The sequence below is a fragment of the Scyliorhinus torazame genome, chromosome 14 (assembly GCF_047496885.1).
Source record: "Scyliorhinus torazame isolate Kashiwa2021f chromosome 14, sScyTor2.1, whole genome shotgun sequence".
NCBI classification, from domain to species: domain Eukaryota; kingdom Metazoa; phylum Chordata; class Chondrichthyes; order Carcharhiniformes; family Scyliorhinidae; genus Scyliorhinus; species Scyliorhinus torazame.
In genome coordinates, this window is record NC_092720.1 from 108,365,639 (window position 1) to 108,386,907 (window position 21,269).

Here is a 21,269-nt window from a genome sequence, read left to right on the forward strand (position 1 = left end):
TTGGCTCCCCGTTATCTACTGCTCTGGTAACGTCTTCAAAAAATTCGACCAAATTAGTCAGATACGACCTACCCTTTGTGAACCCATGCTGCGTCTGCCCAATGGGACAATTTCCCTCCAGGTACCCCGCTATTTCCTCCTTAATGATAGATTCCAGCATTTTCCCTACAACCGAAGTTAAGCTTACCGGCCTATAATTACCCGCTTTCTGCCGACCTCCTTTTTTAAACAGTGGTGTCACGTTTGCTACTTTCCAATCCTCTGGGACCACCCCAGAGTCGAGTGAATTTTGATAAATTATCACTAATGCGTTTACAATTTCCCTAGCCATCTCTTTTAACACTCTGGGATGTATCCCATCAGGGCCAGGAGACTTGTCTACCTTTAGCCCCATTAGCTTTCCCAATACTGCCTCCTTAGTGATTACAATCATCTCAAGGTCCTCACCCATCATACCTTTATTTCCATCAGTCACTGGCATGTTATTTGTGTCGTCCACTGTGAAGACTGACCCAAAAAACCTGTTCAGCTCCTCAGCCATTTCCCCGTCTCCTATTATTAAATCTCCCTTCTCATCTTCCAAAGGACCAATATTTACCTTCGCCACTCTTTTTTGTCTTATATATTTGTAGAAGCTTTTACGATCTGCTTTTATGTTCTGAGCCAGTTTACTTTCATAGTCTACCTTACTCTTCTTTATGGCTTTTTTAGTAGCTTTCTGTTGTCCCTAAAGACTTCCCAGTCCTCTAGTCTCCCACTAATTGTTGCCACTTTGTATGTTTTTTCCTTCAATTTGATACTCTCCCTCACCTCCTTAGATATCCACGGTCGATTTTTCCCCTTTCTACCGTCTTTCTTTTTTGTCGGTATGAACCTTTTCTGAACACTGTGAAAGATCGCTGGGAAGGTTCTCCACTGTTCCTCAACTGCTTCACCATGAAGTCTTTGCTCCCAGTCTACCTTAGCTAGTTCTTCTCTCATCCCATTGTAATCGCCTTTGTTTAAGCACAAAACACTAGTGTTTGATTTTACCTTGTCATCCTCCAACTGTATTTTAAATTCTACCATATTGTGGTCGCTCCTTCCAAGAGGATCCCAAACTATGAGATCATTAATCAATCTTGCCTCATTACACAGGACCAGATCTAGGACCGCTTGTTCCCTTGTAGGTTCCATTACAAACTGTTCCAGGAAATTATCCCGGGCACATTCTATAAACTCCTCCTCAAGGCTGCCTTTACCAACCTGATTAAACCAATCGATATGCAGATTAAAATCTCCCATGATAACCGCTGTACCATTTCTACATGCATTCGTTATTTCTTTGCTTATTGCCTGCCCTACCATCCTGTTACTATTTGGTGGCCTATAGACTACTCCTATCAGTGACCTTTTTGCCTTACTATTCCTGATTTCCACCCAAATTGATTCAACCTTGTCCATCATAGCACCAATATCATCCCTTACTATTGCCCGGATGCCATCCTTAAACAACAAAGCTACACCACCGCCCTTACCGTCCATTCTATCCTTTCGTATAGTCTGATACTCTTGGATATTTAACTCCCAGTCATGACCATCTTTTAACCATGTTTCAGTAATGGCCACTAAATCATAGTCATTCACGATGATTTGCGCCATCAACTCATTTACCTTATTTTGTATACTACGAGCATTCAGGTAAAGTACACTTATGCTGTTTTTTATGTCTTTGTTATGAATCCTAACACCTTGATCAGTAACTTTTCGCAATTTATTTTTCCTCTTACTCTTTCTCCTAATTTTCCTTGTCTTTGAACCCATATCTCTACATAATAAACTGTCACGTAACCTGCTGCCTTGATCTCCATTAACCATTATACTGTCCATAGCTTTACACTTCCCTTCCCCCCAACTTGCTAGTTTAAAGTCCTTGTGACCAACCTATTTATCCTATTCGCTAGAACACTGGTCCCAGAATGGTTCAGGTGAAGACCATTTTGAACATTTTATTGCAAACATTTCTTTCTGGGGTTTTACCCATTTTGTGAACTGCTTACAGAGATTAATTGTTCTCACAGTTGGGTTTCCCTATGCAATTTTTCAATTCTCATTGGTGTTTGCAATTTAATCAGTCTCAGCTAAATCACAATTTCCGTATATTTATCGAGATAAGGACGTTTTGGCAGTAAACAGGTTTTGCTGATTATTAAGATCTAAACATTGTCATGATATTCGGACAAACATATCATGGTGCAAATACACATACACACTGGTGGACAGATCAACGGACCAATCAACACACACGCAACATCACAGCCAATCATCAGTGAGAGCACACACACTATAAAACGGGGAACACCACAGTTCCCGCTCATTCCTGCAGGAGACAGCTCAGGGCACAGAGCTCACAGCGTGCCACTCAGACATACACCATGTGCTGAGTGCCTCTCTAAGATAGTGTTAGGGCTAGGTCCACAGGTTAACGGGTGGATTACGAACCACAGTCATAGGTTTACAGATGTTGTTATCAAGAGTACTAAAACAGAGTTGTACCATCTACAACCGTGTTGGTTCGTCTGTATAGCAGAACACCCAACACGACAAACATGATTTGGATTGGATTAGATTTGTTTATTGTCACATGTACCAAGGTACAGTGAAAAATATTTTTCTGCGTGCAGCTCAAACAAATCATTTGTACATGAAAATAAGTTAAATCTCATCATTGTTGCTGAGGTACAATCAAAAGCAGAAGAGAACCCACAGAAACTGAGGACAAATTGGTGAAATGATAGAAAGGAACTGTCGCGCACAATGACTTACGAGAGAGACGAGAAGTGATGAAGTCGATTCAGGCTTTATTAAGCAAGACTTGTCCCCAGCAGTTCAGCAACAGAATGAAGCGGCGGGGAGAAGCTCGGGTTCTTATACTCCGCCTTCAGGGCGGAGCCAGGAGTCAGATCATGGCTGATCCTCCATTTCAATGCAATTTTCCTGCACTATCACCATATCCCTTGCTGTCAACAGTATCCAGAAAATTCTCGATTTCTGTCCAGAACATGCTCAGTGATTGAACTTCCACAGCCCTCTGGGGTAAGAAATTCACCACCCTCTAAGTGAAGAAATTCCTCCTCATCTCGGTCCTAAATTTCCCTTCCCTGTATTCTAAGAAGAGGGTGTAAACAGGCTGCAGATTCACTGTTGATACAGCTGCTGTTTAAAAATAGGACAATTTCAGAATAAGTTGTCTTACACTGGGAGTAAACTACAACGTAGCGAATCCTGAGCAGACTCAGACTCTGGGGTTGGATACTCCTAAAGAGCAGCAGAATGTGTCTGAAATTGAACACTAAGCAAAATAGTAACTCCTGTGTATGGAAAGTGGCTCCTTCCAGCTATTGGCAATTCCCAAACTGCCAGAACATCAGGCTTGGTTATTTATTTTGCAAATGGTGTGCTGTATAAATCTGCCTGGAGGCAGCAGCAGTGGACAGTATTCAAAGGCTTCAATTAGTATGTGTCTCTCCCGGTGTTGAGGTTAGAAAGGCAGATTTGAGAAGAATCAAGTGATATTAATTTATTAATAATCTGTCAACACTATCAGTTAACTCTAGATAAAATGTATCAAACAAGAGATTTCAGTCCATCGTCAAAGACAACTCATTTTAAAATACGTTTAAATTTAAATTTTAACGAATTTTCTGATGTGTCCTGTTTGTTTGTACCAGAGACAAGTGGGAACTGAGCCGGGAACAAGTCCCGCCTTGAAAAACAGGCGTTTGATTATTTGCTGAAGGCAAGTTCAAGCTTAAGAAGCTGCTGATCCTAAAATTCCAGCCCGGTTTGAGTGCAATCGCATCAAAATGGAAAAGTAGGTGAGTTGGTGGTGATTGGGAAGGGAACGAATCCCATAAAACATGAGCTGGTGGATTTGAATAGACGGGAATGAATGGGGCTGAGTTCAGCGTGACTGTCACTGAGACTCTGCTCAGTCGCTGAGACTCTGCTCAGTCACTGCCGGTCACTGAGACTCTGCTCAGTCGCTGCTGGTCACTGAGACTCTGCTCAGTCGCTGAGACTCTGCTCAGTCACTGACTGATCAAACTGTCCACAAAGGAGCTGACACAGAACAACTATTGGAAGGAGAGAATTTCAGGAATAGGTTCAGATGAGGTTCCATATGAAAGCTTCTCTTTTTATTGTGAGGAGGAAATGGGATTTAGAAAACTGTTTGTTGAAAGTGTCCCACAGATATTAAATTACTTTATGGATCAGCACAGAAAGGTAATCTTTCAGGTAACTCGATAGTGATCCATACACTAGGAATTTAAAAACAGGCTGCATTCAAAATACAGTCCTCAGCTTGGCTCAATACATGGTGAAGTTTTATTCTGCTGGCTCCATGGCTACAGGTTAGACTGAGAACCCCAGGCAGCTTCAACTGTAAATTTACTGTGATCTGTTAAGTTCTGTGTGACAATTAGATTTAAATTTAGCTGTTAGCAAGATCAGCAACCTTAGAATTTGAGGTTTGAATGTTCAAAGTATTGCACAATTTAAAAAGTTCATAGAAATGGATCCAGACAGTTTTTAAAAATTATTCTTGGGGTGTGAGTATTGTTGGCTTGGCTGGCATTTATTACTGATCCCAAATTGTCCTTGGGAAGGTGGTGGTGAGTTGCCTTCTTGAACTGCTGCTGTCCATGTGGCGTAGGTACCCCCACAGTGTTGTCAACCCAGTGACAGTGAAGGAACAGCAATATATTTCCAAATCAGGATGGTGAGCGGCTTAGAGGGGAACTTGCAGGTGGCGGTGTACCCCTGCATCTGCGGCTTTGTCCTTCCAGACTGCAAATTGACAGGTTTTTATTTTGCTGTTGAAGGAGCCTGAAGTAGATATTGTACATGGTACACACTGCTGCAATTGTGCACCAGTGGTAGAGGGGAAAAATGTAAAAATTGAAAACGGTAAATAAGGGGTGGGATTCTGCGGCCTCCCAGCCACGTGTTTCTCCGCGGTGGGAACCAGCGCGCCGTTTGCTGTCAGCCATATTCTCTCCTCTTGCCGCTGTCAATGGGATTTCCCAGTGAAGCCACTTCATGTCGTCGGAACTCCGTGGGTGGGGGGAGGGGGTTGGTGGATGCTGCTGGCGGGACCAGAGAATCCCACTGCCAGCGAATGGCCGGAGAATTCAGGCCGAGATTCCGATTAAGCAGTGTGGTGGTATGTATTAGGGGTAATGTGGTACCTGTGAAGCCGAGAGGCTATTGGCTGACAGGTCCCGGGTCCTGGTTGGATCTGCCGCCTTCTGGCTCCGCCCTGAAGGCGGAGTATAAGAGCTCGAGCTTCTCCCCTCAGCCTCATTCTGTTGCTGAGCTGCTGGGGACAAGTCTCGCTTAATAAAGCCTAGATAGACTTCATCGCTTCTCGTCTCGCTTAAGTCATTGTGCGCTACAATTTATTAAGCGAGTTTAAAAGACTATGGAGCTCCGGATCGCCCCGGAGTGCCTGCGGATCATCCCCCATGCAGCGAACTCGGCGGCCGTATTCAAACACTGGCAAGCATGCTTCGCAGGCTACCTCCGAACGGCCCCCGGCCGGATCACAGAAGAACAGAAAATGCTGGTCCTGCATTCGAGGGTAAGCCCGGAAATTTACTCACTAATAGAAGACGCAGAGGATTTCCCGACGGCGCTCGCATTGCTGAAGGGCATCTACGTTCAGCCCATAAACCAGGTCTACACGCGCCACCAACTCGCGACGAGACGGCAAATTCCCGGAGAATCACTCGAGGAATTCTACGGCGCGCTGCTGATTTTGGGACGAGGCTGCAACTGCCCGCCGGTGAACGCGATCGAACACACGGACCTGCTAATTCGTGACGCATTCGTGGCAGGTATGAACTCTCCCCAAATTCGTCAAAGACTTTTAGAAAGAGAGGCGCTAGGACTCTCAGAGGCACGGGCCCTTGCGGCCTCCCTTGATGTGGCCTCCCAAAACGGCCGCGCCTACGGCCCCGACCGCGCAGCAGCCCCTTGGGCTCCGTGGACCCCCGTCGCGACCAACTCCCCGGCACCGCCCCCCCCCCCCCCCCCGCAAGCTTGCGCGGTTAAAGCGCCAGACCATCCCGGGGGGGCCCGCTGCTATTTTTGCGGACAGGCAAAACACCCCGGCAGCGCTGCCTGGCCCGCGCAGCTACTTGTAAAAGCTGCGGCAAAAAGGGCCATTACGCGGCAGTGTGCCGGTCCCGGGGGGTCGCCGCAATCCCCGGAGACGAACGAGGACAGCTCATCCCAAACACTCCCCAACCACCCCCAGCGCCCCATGTGCGACCCGCGGGAGCCGCCATTTTGGGTCCCGGGCACCACAAGGGGAGGATGGGTGCCGCCATCTTGTAACCCCCCCCAGCCACGTGCGATTCATGGGGGCGGCCATTTTGTCCACCCCCGACCACGTGCGACCCATGGGGGTGGCCATTTTGTCCACCCCCGGCCGAGTGCGATTCATGGACGCCGCCATCTTGGTTGACAAGAAAGGACCCCAGAATCGACGGCTACACGGGGTCCGAAGAAGACGCCACAACACTACTACCACGACTGACTTCGGTGACACTGGATCAATCACGGCCCCGGACGCTCCAGACGACAACAACGGTGCTGGTCAACGGATATGAGACGCCATGCCTGATCGACTCCGGGAGCACTGAAAGTTTTATTCACCCAGACACGGTAAGACGCTGTTTTCTGACCATCCATCCAAGCACGCAAAAGATTTCCCTAGCTGCAGGATCCCACTCAGTGGAGATCAAAGGGTTCTGCATCGCAAACCTAACGGTGCAAGGGAGGGAGTTCAAGAACTACAGGCTCTACGTCCTTCCCCAACTCTGCGCGCCCACATTACTGGGATTAGACTTCCAGTGTAACCTTCAGAGCCTAACATTCTAATTCGGTGGCCCAATACCCCCACTCACTATCTGCGGCCTCGCAACCCTCAAGGTTGAACCGCCGTCCTTGTTTGCAAACCTCACCCCGGATTGCAAACCCGTCGCCACTAGGAGCAGACGGTACAGCGCCCAGGACCGGACATTTATCCGGTCTGAAGTCCAGCGGTTGCTGAAGGAAGGCATAATCCAGGCCAGCAATAGTCCCTGGAGAGCCCAGGTGGTACTCGTAAAGACCGGGGAGAAGCAAAGGATGGTCGTAGACGATAGTCAGACCATCAACAGTACACGCAGCTAGATGCGTACCCTCTCCCCCGCATATTCAACACGGTCAATCGGATTGCTCAGTATAAGGGGCGAAATTCTTCCGAAACGGCGCGATGTCCGCCGACTGGCGCCCAAAACGGCGCCAATCAGACGGGCATCGCGCCACCCCAAAGGTGCGGAATGCTCCGCATCTTTGGGGGCCGAGCCCCACAATTGAGGGGCTAGGCCGACGCCGGAGGAATTTCCGCCCCGCCAGCTGGCGGCAAAGGCCTTTGTTGCCCCGCCAGCTGGCGCGGAAATGATATCCCCGGGCGGCGCATGCGCGGGAGCGTCAGCGGCCGCTGACAGTTTCCCACGCATGCGCAGTGGAGGGAGTCTCTTCCGCCTCCGCCATGGTGGCGACCGTGGCGGAGGCGGAAGGGAAAGAGTGCCCCCACGGCACAGGCCCGCCCGCGAATCGGTGGGCCCCAATCGCGGGCCAGGCCACCGTGGGGGCACCCCCCGGGTGCCAGATCACTCCGCTCCCCCCCAGGACCCCGGAGCCTGCCCACGCCGCCTTGTCCCGCCGTTCAAAAGGTTGTTTAATCCACGCCGGCGGGACAGGCAATTTATCGGCGGGACTTCGGCGCATCCGTGCCGGAGAATCGAGCGGGGGGGCCCGCCAACCGGCGCGGCCCGATTCCCGCCCCCGCCAAATATCCGGTGCCGGAGACTTCGGCAACCAGCGGGGGCGGGATTCACGGCAGCCGCCAGCGATTCTCCAACCCGGCGGGGGGTCGGAGAATGACGCCCCAGGTCTTTTCCACCGTGGACCTCAAGTCTGCCTACCACCAGCTCCCCATCCGCCCAGGTGACCACAAGTACACCGCCTTCAAGGCAGACGGGCGGCTATACCACTTCCTAAGGGTCCCATTTGGCGTCACGAATGGGGTCTCGGTCTTCCAGCGGGAGATGGACCGAATGGTTGACCAGCACGGGTTGCAGGCCACGTTCCCGTACCTCGACAACGTAACCATCTGCGGCCACGAACAGCAGGACCACGACGCCAACCTCCAAAAGTTCCTTCAGACCGCAAACGCCCTGAACCTCACATATAACGAGGAAAAATGCGTTTTTAGCACAAACCGTTTGGCCACCCTGGGATACATAGTGCGCAATGGAGTAATAGGCCCCGACCCCGAATGCATGCGCCCCCTTATGGAATTTCCCCTCCCCCACTGCTCCAAAGCCCTGAAACGTTGCCTGGGCTTCTTTTCATATTACGCCCACTGGGTCCCCCAGTACGCAGACAAGGCCCGCCCGCTAATTCAGTCCACTACCTTCCCCCTGTCGACAGAGGCTCGCCAGGCCTTCAGCCGCATCAAAGCGGATATCGCATAGGCCACGATGCGCGCCATCGACGAGTCCCTCCCCTTCCAGGTCCGATGTAGCTCTGGCGGCCACCCTTAACCAAGCGGGCAGACCCGTGGCCTTTTTCTCCTGGACCCTCCACGCCTCAGAAATCCGCCACTCCTCAGTGGAAGAGGAAGCCCAAGCCATATTGGAAGCTGTGCGACATTGGAGGCATTACCTGGCCGGCAGGTGATTCACTCTCCTCATCGACCAACGGTCGGTAGCCTTTATGTTCGATAATGCACAGCGGGGCAAAATTACGAATGACAAGGTCTTAAGGTGGAGGATCGAGCGCCCAACTTTAACTATGAGATCTTGTATCGTCCCGGAAAGCTGAACGAGCCGTCCGATGCCCTGTCCCGCGGCACATGTGCCAATGCACAAATAGACCGCCTCCAAGCCCTCCACGAAGACCTCTGCCACCCGGGGGTCACCCGCTTCTACCATTTTATAAAGTCCCGCAACCTCCCTGTAGCGCGCAATGACTTACGCGAGACGAGACCACCACTAACCAAACGCCTCATGAGCGCCTCCTTGTCTTCCCCAGGAAGTCCTCCTCCGGAACGTCGCTGCCAACCTGGCTGGCGGCCCCAGGACCCATCTTGCTCCAGAAACATGTGCGGGTGCACAAATCGGACCCCTTGGTCGAGAGGGTCCACCTTCTCCACGTGAACCCGCAGTACGCCTATGTGGCGTACCCCGTCGGCCGACTGGACACGGTCTCCCTGCGGGCCCTGGTGCCCGCCGGCAACACACACACACACCCCCGACACCGATCACCCCCTCCCTGCCACCGGCGGACCCCCCGAACGCCCCCTTCCCGGGGGGATCGGTCCTCCTCCTGTGCCCACCCAGGAGTAAAACAGGAACAAACAGCGAAACGCTCCCGGAGACGACAACGCCCGAGCAAGCACCTGCACCACCACCGGGGCTGAGGCGATCGACGAGGAAGACCAGACCGCCCGCTCGACTCGTGGAATCCGCGTGACACCAAGAAAAAGCAAGAATGTTGTTGTAACATAAAAAAAAATGTTTTTGCCCATATTGTAAATAGTTCTCACAAACTTGTACATAGCTCAGTGTAGGGCTAAAGCTGCATTAACACAGTCCGAAATTTGTTCCAGGGCCAGCCTTGTAAACCCCTACCACCATGCGAACCACCACCCCGCCGGGTTCCTTTTTAACAAGTGGTGAATGTGGTGGTATGTATTAGGGGTAATGTGGTACCTGTGAAGCCGAGAGGCTATTGGCTGACAGGTCCCGGGTCCTGGTTGGATCTGCCGACTTCTGGCTCTGCCCTGAAGGCGGAGTATAAGAGCTCGAGCTTCTCCCCGCAGCCTCATTCTGTTGCTGAGCTGCTGGGGACAAGTCTCGCTTAATAAAGCCTAGATAGACTTCATCGCTTCTCGTCTCGCGTAAGTCATTGTGCGCTACAAGGCCGTGATTCCGATTAAGCAGGCTGTTTTGTTCTGGGTGTTGTCAAGCTTTCGGAGTGCTGTTGGTGCTGTACTCATCCAGGCAATTTGAAAATACATTCTATCATCCTCTGGAATTGAGCCTTGTAGATGGTGGGTAGTTTTGTGGAGTCAGATGGTGAATTATTCACAGCAGAATTCCCAGCCTCAGACCTGTTCTTGTGGGTACATTTATTTGGCTGGTGCAGTTACATTTCTGCTCAATGTTGGTGTTTGCACCCAAAGTAGCAAAGACTAGTAAAAGAAATGAATCGCTACAAAAAAAATCCCCGCCCATACACACCCCAAGATCAGCACAATAAACTTCTTAAAAAATGCCTTCGGAATGAAGATCGGGATGTTCTGAAATATAAACAGGAGCCTTGGCAGTACCGTCATCTTTACTGTCTGCATGCGTCCTGCCAATGACAGTGGCAACACATCCCACCTCTTAAAATCCCCCTTCAGCTCCCCAACCAGCCAAGTCAAATTCAACTTATGCAGCTGTGCCCACCACCAGATCACCTGACTGCCCAAGTACCTAAAGGTCGCCCCCACCACCTTGAACAGCAGCTCCCCATACCTCCTCTGCTGCCCTCTGGTCTCCATCGGGAACACCTCGCACTTTCCGATGTTCAACTTGTACCCAGAGAACTGACCAAAGTCCTCCAAAATCCCCATACTATCAATACTATCAATGCCCCCAGTGGGTCCGAAATATATAATAACAGGTCCTTCGCGTACAACAACATCCTGTGCTGGACCCCCCACCCCACCCCCCACCGTACAACCCCTTTCCAATCTCTCGACAATGGATCAATAGCCAATGTGAAAAGCAACGGTGAGAGTGGGCACCCCTGCCTCGTCCAACGGTGCAACCCAAAATATCCTGGACTCACCCAGTTCGTCCGTACATTTGCGACCGCTGCCTTGTACGGCAACCGGACGCAGTCCACAAACCCCTGCCAAACCCAAACCAACCCATCACCTCCCACAGGTACTCCTACTCCACTCGGTCAAAAACCTTCTCCGCGTCCATCGCCACTGCCACCTCTACCCCCTGCCCTTCCGGGGGCATCATAATCACGTTAAGCAACCTCCTTACATTTGCTGACAACTGTCTCCCCTTCACAAACCCTTTTTGGTCCACACCTATCACCCCCGAGACACAGTACTCGATTCACCTTTGCCAACTACTTAACATCCACATTCAGCAACAATATCAGATGGTGCGATCCACACTGCTCCAGGACCTTGTCTTTTTCAGTATCAGAGAGATGGATGCCTGCGATAATGTAGGGGGGAGCTCCACCCTCTCCCTAGCCTCGTTATACGTCCTCACCAGCAGTGGCCCAAGGTCCCCCTAAAACCTTTTGTAAAACTCCACCGGAAACCCATCCGGGCTCGTGATCTTCCCTGCCTGCATTGCCCCCATACTCTCCATCACCTCCCTTAGCCCGATTGGGGCCCCCAATCCCTGCACCAACTCCTCGCCCACCGTACAAAACTCCAATCCATCCAGGAACCGCTGCATTCCCTACCCCCCTGGCCGGGGTATCCGACTCATACAATCTCCTGTAAAATTCCTCAAACACCCCATTTATCCCCACCAGATCCAGTTCCAACCTTCCTATCCCATCCCTCACCCTACCAACCTCCCTCGCAACCACCTGCTTCCTAAGCTGGTGGGCCAGGATCCCACTCGCCTTCTCCCCATACTCGTACATTGCCCTCCTGGCCATCCACAACTGCCCTACCGCCTGCCTCGTGGACATCAATCCAAACTCCATCTGAGGCCTCTGCCTCTCCATCAGCAGCCCTGTATCCAGGATCTCTGAATACCTCCTGTCCACTCTCAAAATCTCTTCCACCAGCCTTGCCAACTCTGCCCGTTCTGCCTTCTCCCTGTGTCAAAATAAACTCTTTATTTCCCAAACTTGGTCACCTTATGGCCATTACCCTACAATGACAATTAAATCTAAACCATTTATCTCTATTTGTGCCACTAGTTCATCTATCGTATTGTGGATAATTTGCAGATTCAGATAAAGAGCCTTTTATATTATTTTTTTCTACACCAGCCTGCATGGATCTTGCTCACTGGTGTACTATTACTGTCAGACTCTCTCTCCCTTCCTGTACCATTCTGCTTTTCTTTATGCCGATCACCACACCGTATTACTGTGTCAACTTTTCTCTTTGGATTTCCAATGCTTTTTTTGCTCAAACCTTCCCTCATCTGTATTACTTTAAAACCCGACATGCTGCAATGTAAAGATATTCACCAGTCTATTCTCCATAACTGATGTTGTGTGCCAACAGTTGCAGACTGTCATTGAGAAGGTAAAGCCAGGAAAACTGGTGCAACCGATTCCCTGTTCCAGGGGGTGCTAGCAGCCAGGCAGCATAGAGCTCACAGTTCTAGCTGCCGATACGGCCTGCAGAGTTGCCGGGTCCATGGCAGCATATGCAAGGCGGCAGCCTGCAGTGGCCGCGCCGTGCTTCATGGCGGATGGCCTACCACAGTGCCCCCAGCCCTGAGTATGTCCCCCCCTGTCCGAGGATCGACCCTCCTCCGACTGTAGCACCACTGGACTGAGTCCGCAGCTACCACGCCGAGTTCCCGACGGGGACGGAGCATCGCGGGGCGGTCCTCAGCCAACGTACGGAGGCCGTGGATATGGCAAGCGCTGTACTCTCTGAGTACGCTGTTTTTCAGTGGGCGGAGCATCGCAAAAGCGGCGCCGCTCCCGATTTAGGCGTCATCGGAGATTTTCCACCCCATCGCCAAACGCGATTGCGGCGTCGGGGATCGGAGAATCCAGCCTGAAGTTCTATTTCAAATACATTCCTGACCCATATTTAACCCTCAGCCAACACCACTGAAAGCAAATTACCTGGCCATTATAACATTGATGTTTGAGGCACCTTCGTGTTTGCAAATTGGCTGCTGCATTTTCCAAATTTCCACAATGGTAAAATTCAGAAGCACCCAGTACTTTATTGGCTGTAAAGTGCTTTGAGATATCCTGACTTCGGGGAAGACATTATATAAATGCAAACTTTTCTTTCTTTGCCTGTATTCAGACAGCTGATGTTTCTAGGGGAGTCTCGGTTGAGCACTGTTGTACCTTTTGTCAGGCTATCACTTTTATCCCCTTTTAGGATCAGCCAGAGCTCATGAAGAAAAGGAAAAGGATTCACGTTGAGCAGAATAAACAATGAAGTGCTCAAATTCATTGAATGTTGACATCTTCAGACTTACCTCAGGTAATACCTGTTAGAGGTCGCTAGCCAACCTTTGTTGCCAATTATAGAGGTGACATTGACTTGTGAATGTAAAGTTTCTGTCTGTCAGAACATAATCCAGGGGTTCCCAAACTTTCGAACTGTGCAACCCCTCGTGACTTCCCAAGAGTATTGGGGAACCCCAAACAGGCCTTTTTTGCCTCAAAATATGTGTGAACAGAGAATCAGGGGCGGGATTCTCTGTCGCATGACGCAGGAGTCAGGAAACGCGATTGGACACAGAATCAGGTTTGACACCAAAATCGTGGTGGGTGCCGGATTCAGGCCAAATCGCAACTCTACGGTGCCTCGACAGCAGCGCCAATGTGTTCCACTCTGCACGTACAGTAAATACCGTTAGATTATCATTAGCGAGCCTGACCCTGTATTCTCCGGGCTCTCCGCCATTCTCCACCTCCACTGAGGGAAATTCCCAACATCGATGTTCACTTGTAGGGCTTTTAAAAATTGAGAAACAGGCGCTGTGGCTGATGACAGGAGGTAAGACACAGGTAGGCGTGACCGTGGTCTGCCGGGCTATACACTGGCAGGGCTGGGGGGGACCCTGCCAGGGTCAGTGTGGGGGGGGGGGGGACCAGCGGATGGGCCATGAGTCTGGTGTAACCCCTCATGGGACTGGGGTAGTGCTGAGGCACATACCACCATTGCCATGGCCTGCATGACAGCCAGCGTGCTGAGCAGCCCTGGCCACCTTGGCCCCTCGTTCTGCAGAGTGACATTGGCCATATGGGTGCTTCCACGCCTATACCCCAGCCCCCACTCTTCCACCCCACTGCTCCTACTCTCCCCCTCCATCATAGCACCCCTCCCACCAACGGCTGCCACTTGCCAGCAGGGCATCACGCGGCCCACCCAAGGGCAACACCCAGAGTGGCCCCTACAGGGAACGCCAGAGGGGGGCCATAAACGTACCGCTGGCATGGGCAACTCGAACCAATGGTACCCCTGGCAGCAGGGACAGGCAACAGGTCCAGAGGGCCCCACGATGCCGGGCACCGAAGGGGCTAGTGAAAATGGAGTAGGAGGGGGTAACATGGCCGGGGGGGGGGGGGCAGTGTCCACAGTGCCAACTGGGACCACCGTTTAGCCTATTGGACCAGGCTGGGCATGGAGGTAAGAACCATGATGTCGGTTTTTCACCCCCGGCACACAATGGATATTGGAATTCAACCAGCAATAGTGGCCTTCCTCCGAGTCGCCGCAGCCCTGGGGGATGCACTGCGGCTGTACGAGCCGGAGCTGCTCGAGGAGGAGGAAGCTGCAGCAGCAGAGTGTGCCCCAGAGGAACAGAAGGCAGCCGGTGAGGATGGACAGTTGGCCACCCAACAGGCCGAGGAGGAGGAGGTGTGTGTACCGGCAGCGGCTGTCATTCGAGGACCTGCCAGATCGGGCATGCTGTCGAAGACTCCGGCTGAGCAGGGAGACAGAGTGACATATCTGCCAGATCATGGCGCACCTGCCACTGCGCGGGAATGAGGGAGGCACCCATTCCTGTTGACTGTCAAGGTGACAGTCGCCCTGAACGTTCACGCCATGGACTCTATCCAGGTGCTGAGTGGGGACCTGTCCGAGATCCCACAGAGCTCGGTGCACAAGTGCACCTGTGCCATCATAGAGATCCCGCGCGGGATTCCCCTGAATCCCCCGATGGCCCGACGCCAGTGAACAAAAATGACGCAAACCACTCCAGCATCGGGCCAACCGTAAGTTGCGGAATCTTTCGGGGGCTAGGCCGGCGCCGGAGGGTTTGGCGCCGCGCCAACTGTCGCTGAAGGGCCGGGGCGAGTTAGCGCATGTGCAGAACCACCGGCGTGGTTCCACGCGTGTGCAGACCGGCCTGCGTATTCTTGTGCATGTGCTGGGGGGTGTCTTCTCCACGCCGGCCATGGCGGAGCCTACAGAGGCCAGCGCGGGAGGAAGGAGTGCCGCCATGGCACAGGCCCGCCAGCCCGCAGATTGGTGGGCCCCGATCGGGGGCCAGGCCACCCTGGGGGTACTCCCCAGGGCCGGATTTCCCCCCCCTCCCCCCGAGGACCGCACCAGCCGGCCAACCAGCCAGGTCCCACCGTGTGGGACCATGTCCATTTTACGCCGGCGGCACTGGCCAGAAACCAACAGCTGCTTGGCCCATTGCCGGGGGGGGGGGGCCCGCTGCCAACGGCCCCCAACCAGCGTGGCATGATCCCCTCCCCCGCCTGAAAACCGGCACCGGAGAATACTGCAGGCGGCGTCGGAGCGGCAGGGCGGGATTCACACCGCCTCCCGTGGATTCTCTGACCCGGCGGAGGGCGAAGAATGCCGTTTCCTGTATGCCCAGTCAGCACAATACATCCATTTCAATGTGGACCGAGCCTACCGGGATGCCTGGGCAGCAGTGTTCGCCGCCATCGCTGAGATGCCCCGGGGGTTACTGACGAGATGCATGTTGCCCTACGAGCATCTGCAGGTGACAGGCCGGTCTTCACAAACTGATAGGGGTTCTGACCAACAGATGCACATCATGCATGTCTGTGCCTTATACCCGGGTAGTGTGCGTGACGCCTTCATCCTGGCACACTCGACGATTTCCGACCTCTTTGTGGTGCACCCCCGGTTGAGGGGCTGGCTCCCTGACGACAGGTGTTATCCGCTGCGGTTGTGGCTGATGACGCCTATTGGAGGCCACAGACTGACGTGGACACCCACTATAATGATTCCCATGCAGCAACCGGGACTGTCAATGAGCAGTGCTTCACCCTCCTAAAGGTGGGTTTCAGGTACTAGTATGGGAGCGCACCCACATTGTGTCGGCCTGTCACAAAGGATTGGGCAATTCGAATTTCAAAACCGAAGCAAGATGAACCCCCAACACAACCCCTCAATGACATTTCCTCCAACCTCCCTAGTCATCAGTTGATAATCCATTTTATTTTTCTTAAGCTAGCAACAAAAGATTGATGTGTGCAATCTCTGTGTTGTGTTTTCCAGTATTCTGTTTCTTTGGAGCGTGTGGAGGACGAATACTCGCCCGACCTGAAACCATCACGAACGCCCCTGCAGGAGAACAGGTCCTCTTCCCCATACAGTACAATGGCACTGACCAGTATGACGTAACATTTAGATTGAAGTTTCCAGTGTCCTTTAAGATTTTTACATGGAAATCGGAACATCCGGAGAAGCTGCACATTGTCCACCCACTGTATAAACACCAAGTTGGAATTGACAGAGATTTTGTGATGCTGAATGATGTCCAGGTTGATGACACTGGAGAATATGAAATACACATTGACTACTATGGGGCAGAGCTGAAAAACCGTGAAGAAAGTACATTCAGGATGCAGGTCTTTGGTAAGTGTTTACACTGGAACTTCTGTTAACTTTGAGAATTGCAGCAGCATTTTAACATCAGGGTTAGGCCGGGCCGGAGAATCGCCGGGGGGCAGCGTGAATCCCGCCCTGACGCCGGCTGCCGGATTCTCCAGTGCCAGTCTTTCGGCGGGGGCGGGAATCACGTCGCGCTGGTCAGGGGACGTTGGCAGTGGCCCCCCACCCCGGCGATCCTCCGCTTCGAATTGTGCCGAGTGGCCGCCCGTTTTCAGCCAGTCCCGCTGGCGTAAATCACACAAGGTTCCTACTGGCGGGACCTGGCTCTGCGGGCAGCCAGCGGAGTCCTCGGGAGGGCGTGTGTGGATCTGGCCCCAGGGGGGCCCCCACGGTGGCAGGGCCCGCGGTTGGGGCCCACCGATCCGCGGGCGGGCCTGTGCCATCGGGCACTCTTTCTGTCCGTGCCGGCCGCTGCAACGGTCCACTATAGCCGGCGTGGAGAAGAAACCCCCTGTGCATGCACTGGGATTACGGCAGAACACGCTGGTGCTCCCGCGAATACGCCAACCCGCGCCGGCAGGCCTGAATGATTCAGAATAGAAACTTTTTCGCTGCAGTTTCTGTGTTAAGTAAAGACTGGGTCAGAACCTTTGCTTACTATCAGTAACGCAGGATATACGTTTGCTTCAACGTATCATTTGCAAGGTACTGAAAAAATTCCAGTTTCACAATTATTTGCTTCTCTGTGTAATGATGCAAATATGTAGACAAGTAAAGGGTTAATTATTACTTCTCTGGTGAGCTTGGGAGATTCTAGCCAGTAGAGTGTAAGAGAGAGAGAGATAGATCACAGCAGAGTTAAGATTAGATAGAATCAGCATGTGTCATTTAAATTAGTTATTACGTAAATATAGATGACTTGATTACTAGTGATAGTTCTGTGGCATGTGCAAACTCAATATTAATCGATTTTCAATAAATCAGTTCTGCTTTAAGTTAGAGGTTGGTGGTTTATTTATAATCACACCATCAAACTATTCTAGATTACGAAGCAAAGAGTAACGATATATTACCAAAGAGTAATATAACACCCTGTATCCAGTGAACAGACTAGTTATGTAAGTCTTTAGTTGACACAACCAAACATAAGGGCCTCCGACATTGGGTAAATAATAATGAGTATCGTTTCAACAACAGCGTTTTCACAGCTACATTTAAATAACCATTGACACCCAGTTACTGTTGAGCCAAACTATTTAGTTAAGAATGATCAACCCATACAACCGTCAGTCACATAACAATTGGATTTGCAATGTGTTCATGCTGGAAGAATGAGTGAGAGTTTCACCTAAATATGGGCGCGGGCAAGCAAGCAAGTAAGTTCGCACCAATTGTTGTTAGTTGAGAAGGAATAAGAGGCAGGAAGAGTCAGACCCTCAAGAAGAAGGTACCTGGACATTTCAGGAAATCAGCATCACAGGAGACTGAGCCGATCCTGGCAGACGGTTAGTTACTCCTGAGATTTATGTCCTTGCTGCAGTGAGCTACGTTATAACTCACCATTCACACTCAGTAGCCATCAATGTCACCTTACTGAGACTCCTTCCAGAGCACCTTCAAAACCTGCCTCCTCTACCAACTCCTGGATGTTCCCCGCCAAGAGACACATGGGACGAGATTCTCCGACCCCCCGCCGGGTCGGAGAATCGCTGGGGGCTGGCGTGAATCCCGCCCCTGGCGGTTGCCGAATTCTCCACCACCGGATATTCGGCGTGGGCGGGAATCGCGCCGCGCCGGTTGGCGGGCCACCCCCCGCGATTCTCCGGCCCGGATGGGCCAAGGCCCCGCCGCTAAAATGCCTGTCCCGCCGGCGTAGATTAAACCACTTACCTTACCGGCGGGACAAGGCGGCGTGGGCGGGCTCCGGGGTCCTGGGGGGGGCGATCTGGCCCCGGGGGGTGCCCCCAAGGTGGCCTGGCCCGCGATCGGGGCCCACCGATCCGCGGACGGGCCTGTGCCGTGGGGGCACTCTTTTCCTTCCGCCTTCGTAACGGTCTCCACCATGGCGGAGGCGGAAGAGACTCCCTCCACTGCGCCTGCGCGGGAAACTTTCAGCGGCCGCTGACGCTCCTGCGCATGCGCCGCCCCGACATGTCATTTCCGCGTCAGCTGGCGGGGCAACAAAGGCCATTTCCGCCAGCTGGCGGGGCAGAAATCCCTCCGGCGCCGGCCTAGCCCCTCAATGTTGGGGCTCGGCCCCCAAAGATGCGGAGCATTCCGCACCTTTGGGGCGGCGCGATGCCCGTCTGATTGGCGCCGTTTTAGGCGCCAGTCGGCGGACATCGCGCCGTCTGGGGAGAATTTCGCCCTATGGGTGGGATACTCTCAGCCCGGGGCCGGGCCGGAGAATCCCCGTGACCGGCGCAAATCGGGCTATGCCGCCCCGACGCCAGCATGCGGCGCCACTGGCGCTGGCGTGGTTGGTGCGGCGCTGGTCACCGGCTGTTCTACGCGGCCGGCCTGCCGATTCTCAGGCCGGGATGGGCCAAGCGGCCGTCGTGGAAATGCCAAGTCCCGCCGGCGCCGTTCTAACCTGCTCTCAGCTGGCGGGAACTCAGCGTTAAAGGGTCCGGTGGCGGCCTGTGGGGAGGAGGGGAGGGCCGACCCTGGGGGGTGTTGCCAATCGGCACCGGTGTCACCAATAATTGCTCTTTTTAATGAGTGGAATACTATACCACCAATCGGCACTAATAATGTTGCCAAATTAACTAGATATGGCAGTTATTAATGACAATATTGCTTTTCAGAGTCGCCAGGTATCAAATAATACCACCACAAGGTTTTACCGGATATCGATTAAAGACCAAACAACCAGTTAGTCAGTTTGAGTTCAAAGATAGTGGACGAGATTCTCCACTCCTGCGCCAGTTGGGAGAATTGCCTGGGCCGCCAAAATTTCCCGGGACGCCGGTCCAACGCCCTCCCGCGATTCTCCCAAGCGGTGGGAATGGCCCCGTCGAGTTCCGCGGGCCGCAGGCCGGAGAATCGCCGGAGACATCCAAAATAGCGATTCTCCGGCACCCCCGCTATTCTCAGGCCCGGATGGGCCGAGCGGCCAGGCCAAAAGGGCGGGTTCCCCCCGGCGCCGTCCACCCCTGGTCGCAGCCATCGGGAACAGCGCAGGAATGCTGGGGGGACAGCCTGCGGGGGTGGGGGGGAGGGGGAGATCCTGCACCGGGAAGTACCTCAAATGTGGCATGGCCCGCGATCGGTGCCCACTCTCTGAAGGAGGACCTTCTTCCTTCCGCGGCCCCGCAAGATCCGTCCGCAATCTTCTTGCGGGGTGGACTCAGAGAGGACGGCCAACCCGCGCATGCGTGGGTAATGCCAGTTATGCGGCGCCGGCCGCGTCATCTATGCGGCGCCGCCTTTACGTGGCGACAAGGCCTGGCGCGTGTAGATGACGCAGCCCCGATCCTAGCCCAGACCTGACCTGCGAAATAGTGCCCTCCTTCGGCTGGCTTGCGCGACCTGGACCACCGCACCACAGTGCCCCCAGTCCCAAATAATGTTCACCCTATCCATGGATCGGCCCTCCCCCTCACTCATGCCACGCTCCTCACTCTGTGTCATCCTATCTAAACATGTGACTGTGTTTTTGCTGGGCTTGGCTGATGCGACAAATGGTGCTAGCTCAGTTGTTTTAGGTTTACTGGAGGCTAACAGTGATTCTGCTAGAGCACTGGCATGTTCCCCTCCACAACTGACAATCATGAGAACTCAGTGACAATATATACCTTTGCAGAACTATGGCTCCCAAAGTAGCTGAGGCTTTGACATGGCAAGTTGTCAGATTGGGAGGCTTGCACGGCACAAGATCTTTCCACCCTCTCTTCCACGTTTCCCATCTCTCTATTACCCACGTCTTCATGTGGCGATGTCTAGTGCCACCTCCTCCATAACAGTCAGGATAGTGAGCTGGGGCACTCCTTCTCCTATGTGTGCCCTCTACCTGGCATTGTGCACCTTTTTCTCTTGCAAGGTGAAAAGAGAGATGGAGAGCAAGAGAAAAAGCAATGCTAGCCTCTCTCACCAATGTCAGTGGCTCATTTACAGAAGAGGCTTCATACACAACTCCTTTAACAATGCTGGTGCTCTGAGTCTTGCTGACAGGCACACATTTCTCCCACATTCAAGAACAGCATATGTCCTCAAGCTGTTCAACTGTTGCTTCTGTTCCTGGCTGCAGGCCTGTTATCCAGATGTTGTGTTGTACTCACCATGCCAGAACTAAGAAGGTCACTAAACCTCTCCGGCACTGACCCAAGTCCTCTGGACAACACTGCAGCTTCTCACATGTACTTCCACCTCCACCAGGCCTGCTGAGTTCAGCTGGGTGACCTTCTACTGCCAACGTCCAGGGATAATACCCACCCCTTTTTACATTGCCGCCAACATCAGTAAATGTAAACCAGCCCTGCTTTGGATACTTGGCTTCTGCCATCTCTGCTGACTGCTGCCTTTTAATGTTTTGCAAAGCAGCAATCAAACACATGAACATTGAGTGTCACATGGTAATGTATCAGCCTCCCTACAAACTAACTTCAGAGACATTTCAGGG

General features: G+C 52.7%; 1 protein-coding gene across 1 annotated transcript in view; it reads left to right on the forward strand.

The window, feature by feature from the left end:
* Positions 1–3,717: 3,717 nt before the first annotated feature.
* The window catches only part of LOC140389048 (hepatic and glial cell adhesion molecule-like), a 38,089-nt gene continuing 20,537 nt past the window's right edge, over positions 3,718–21,269 (forward strand). Inside the window, exons 1-3 of the mRNA XM_072473208.1 lie at positions 3,718–3,857; positions 13,202–13,306; positions 16,313–16,672. Coding sequence (XP_072329309.1) covers positions 13,258–13,306; positions 16,313–16,672 — 409 coding nt within the window. The 5' untranslated portion in view covers positions 3,718–3,857; positions 13,202–13,257. The remainder of the gene's footprint in view (positions 3,858–13,201; positions 13,307–16,312; positions 16,673–21,269) is intronic.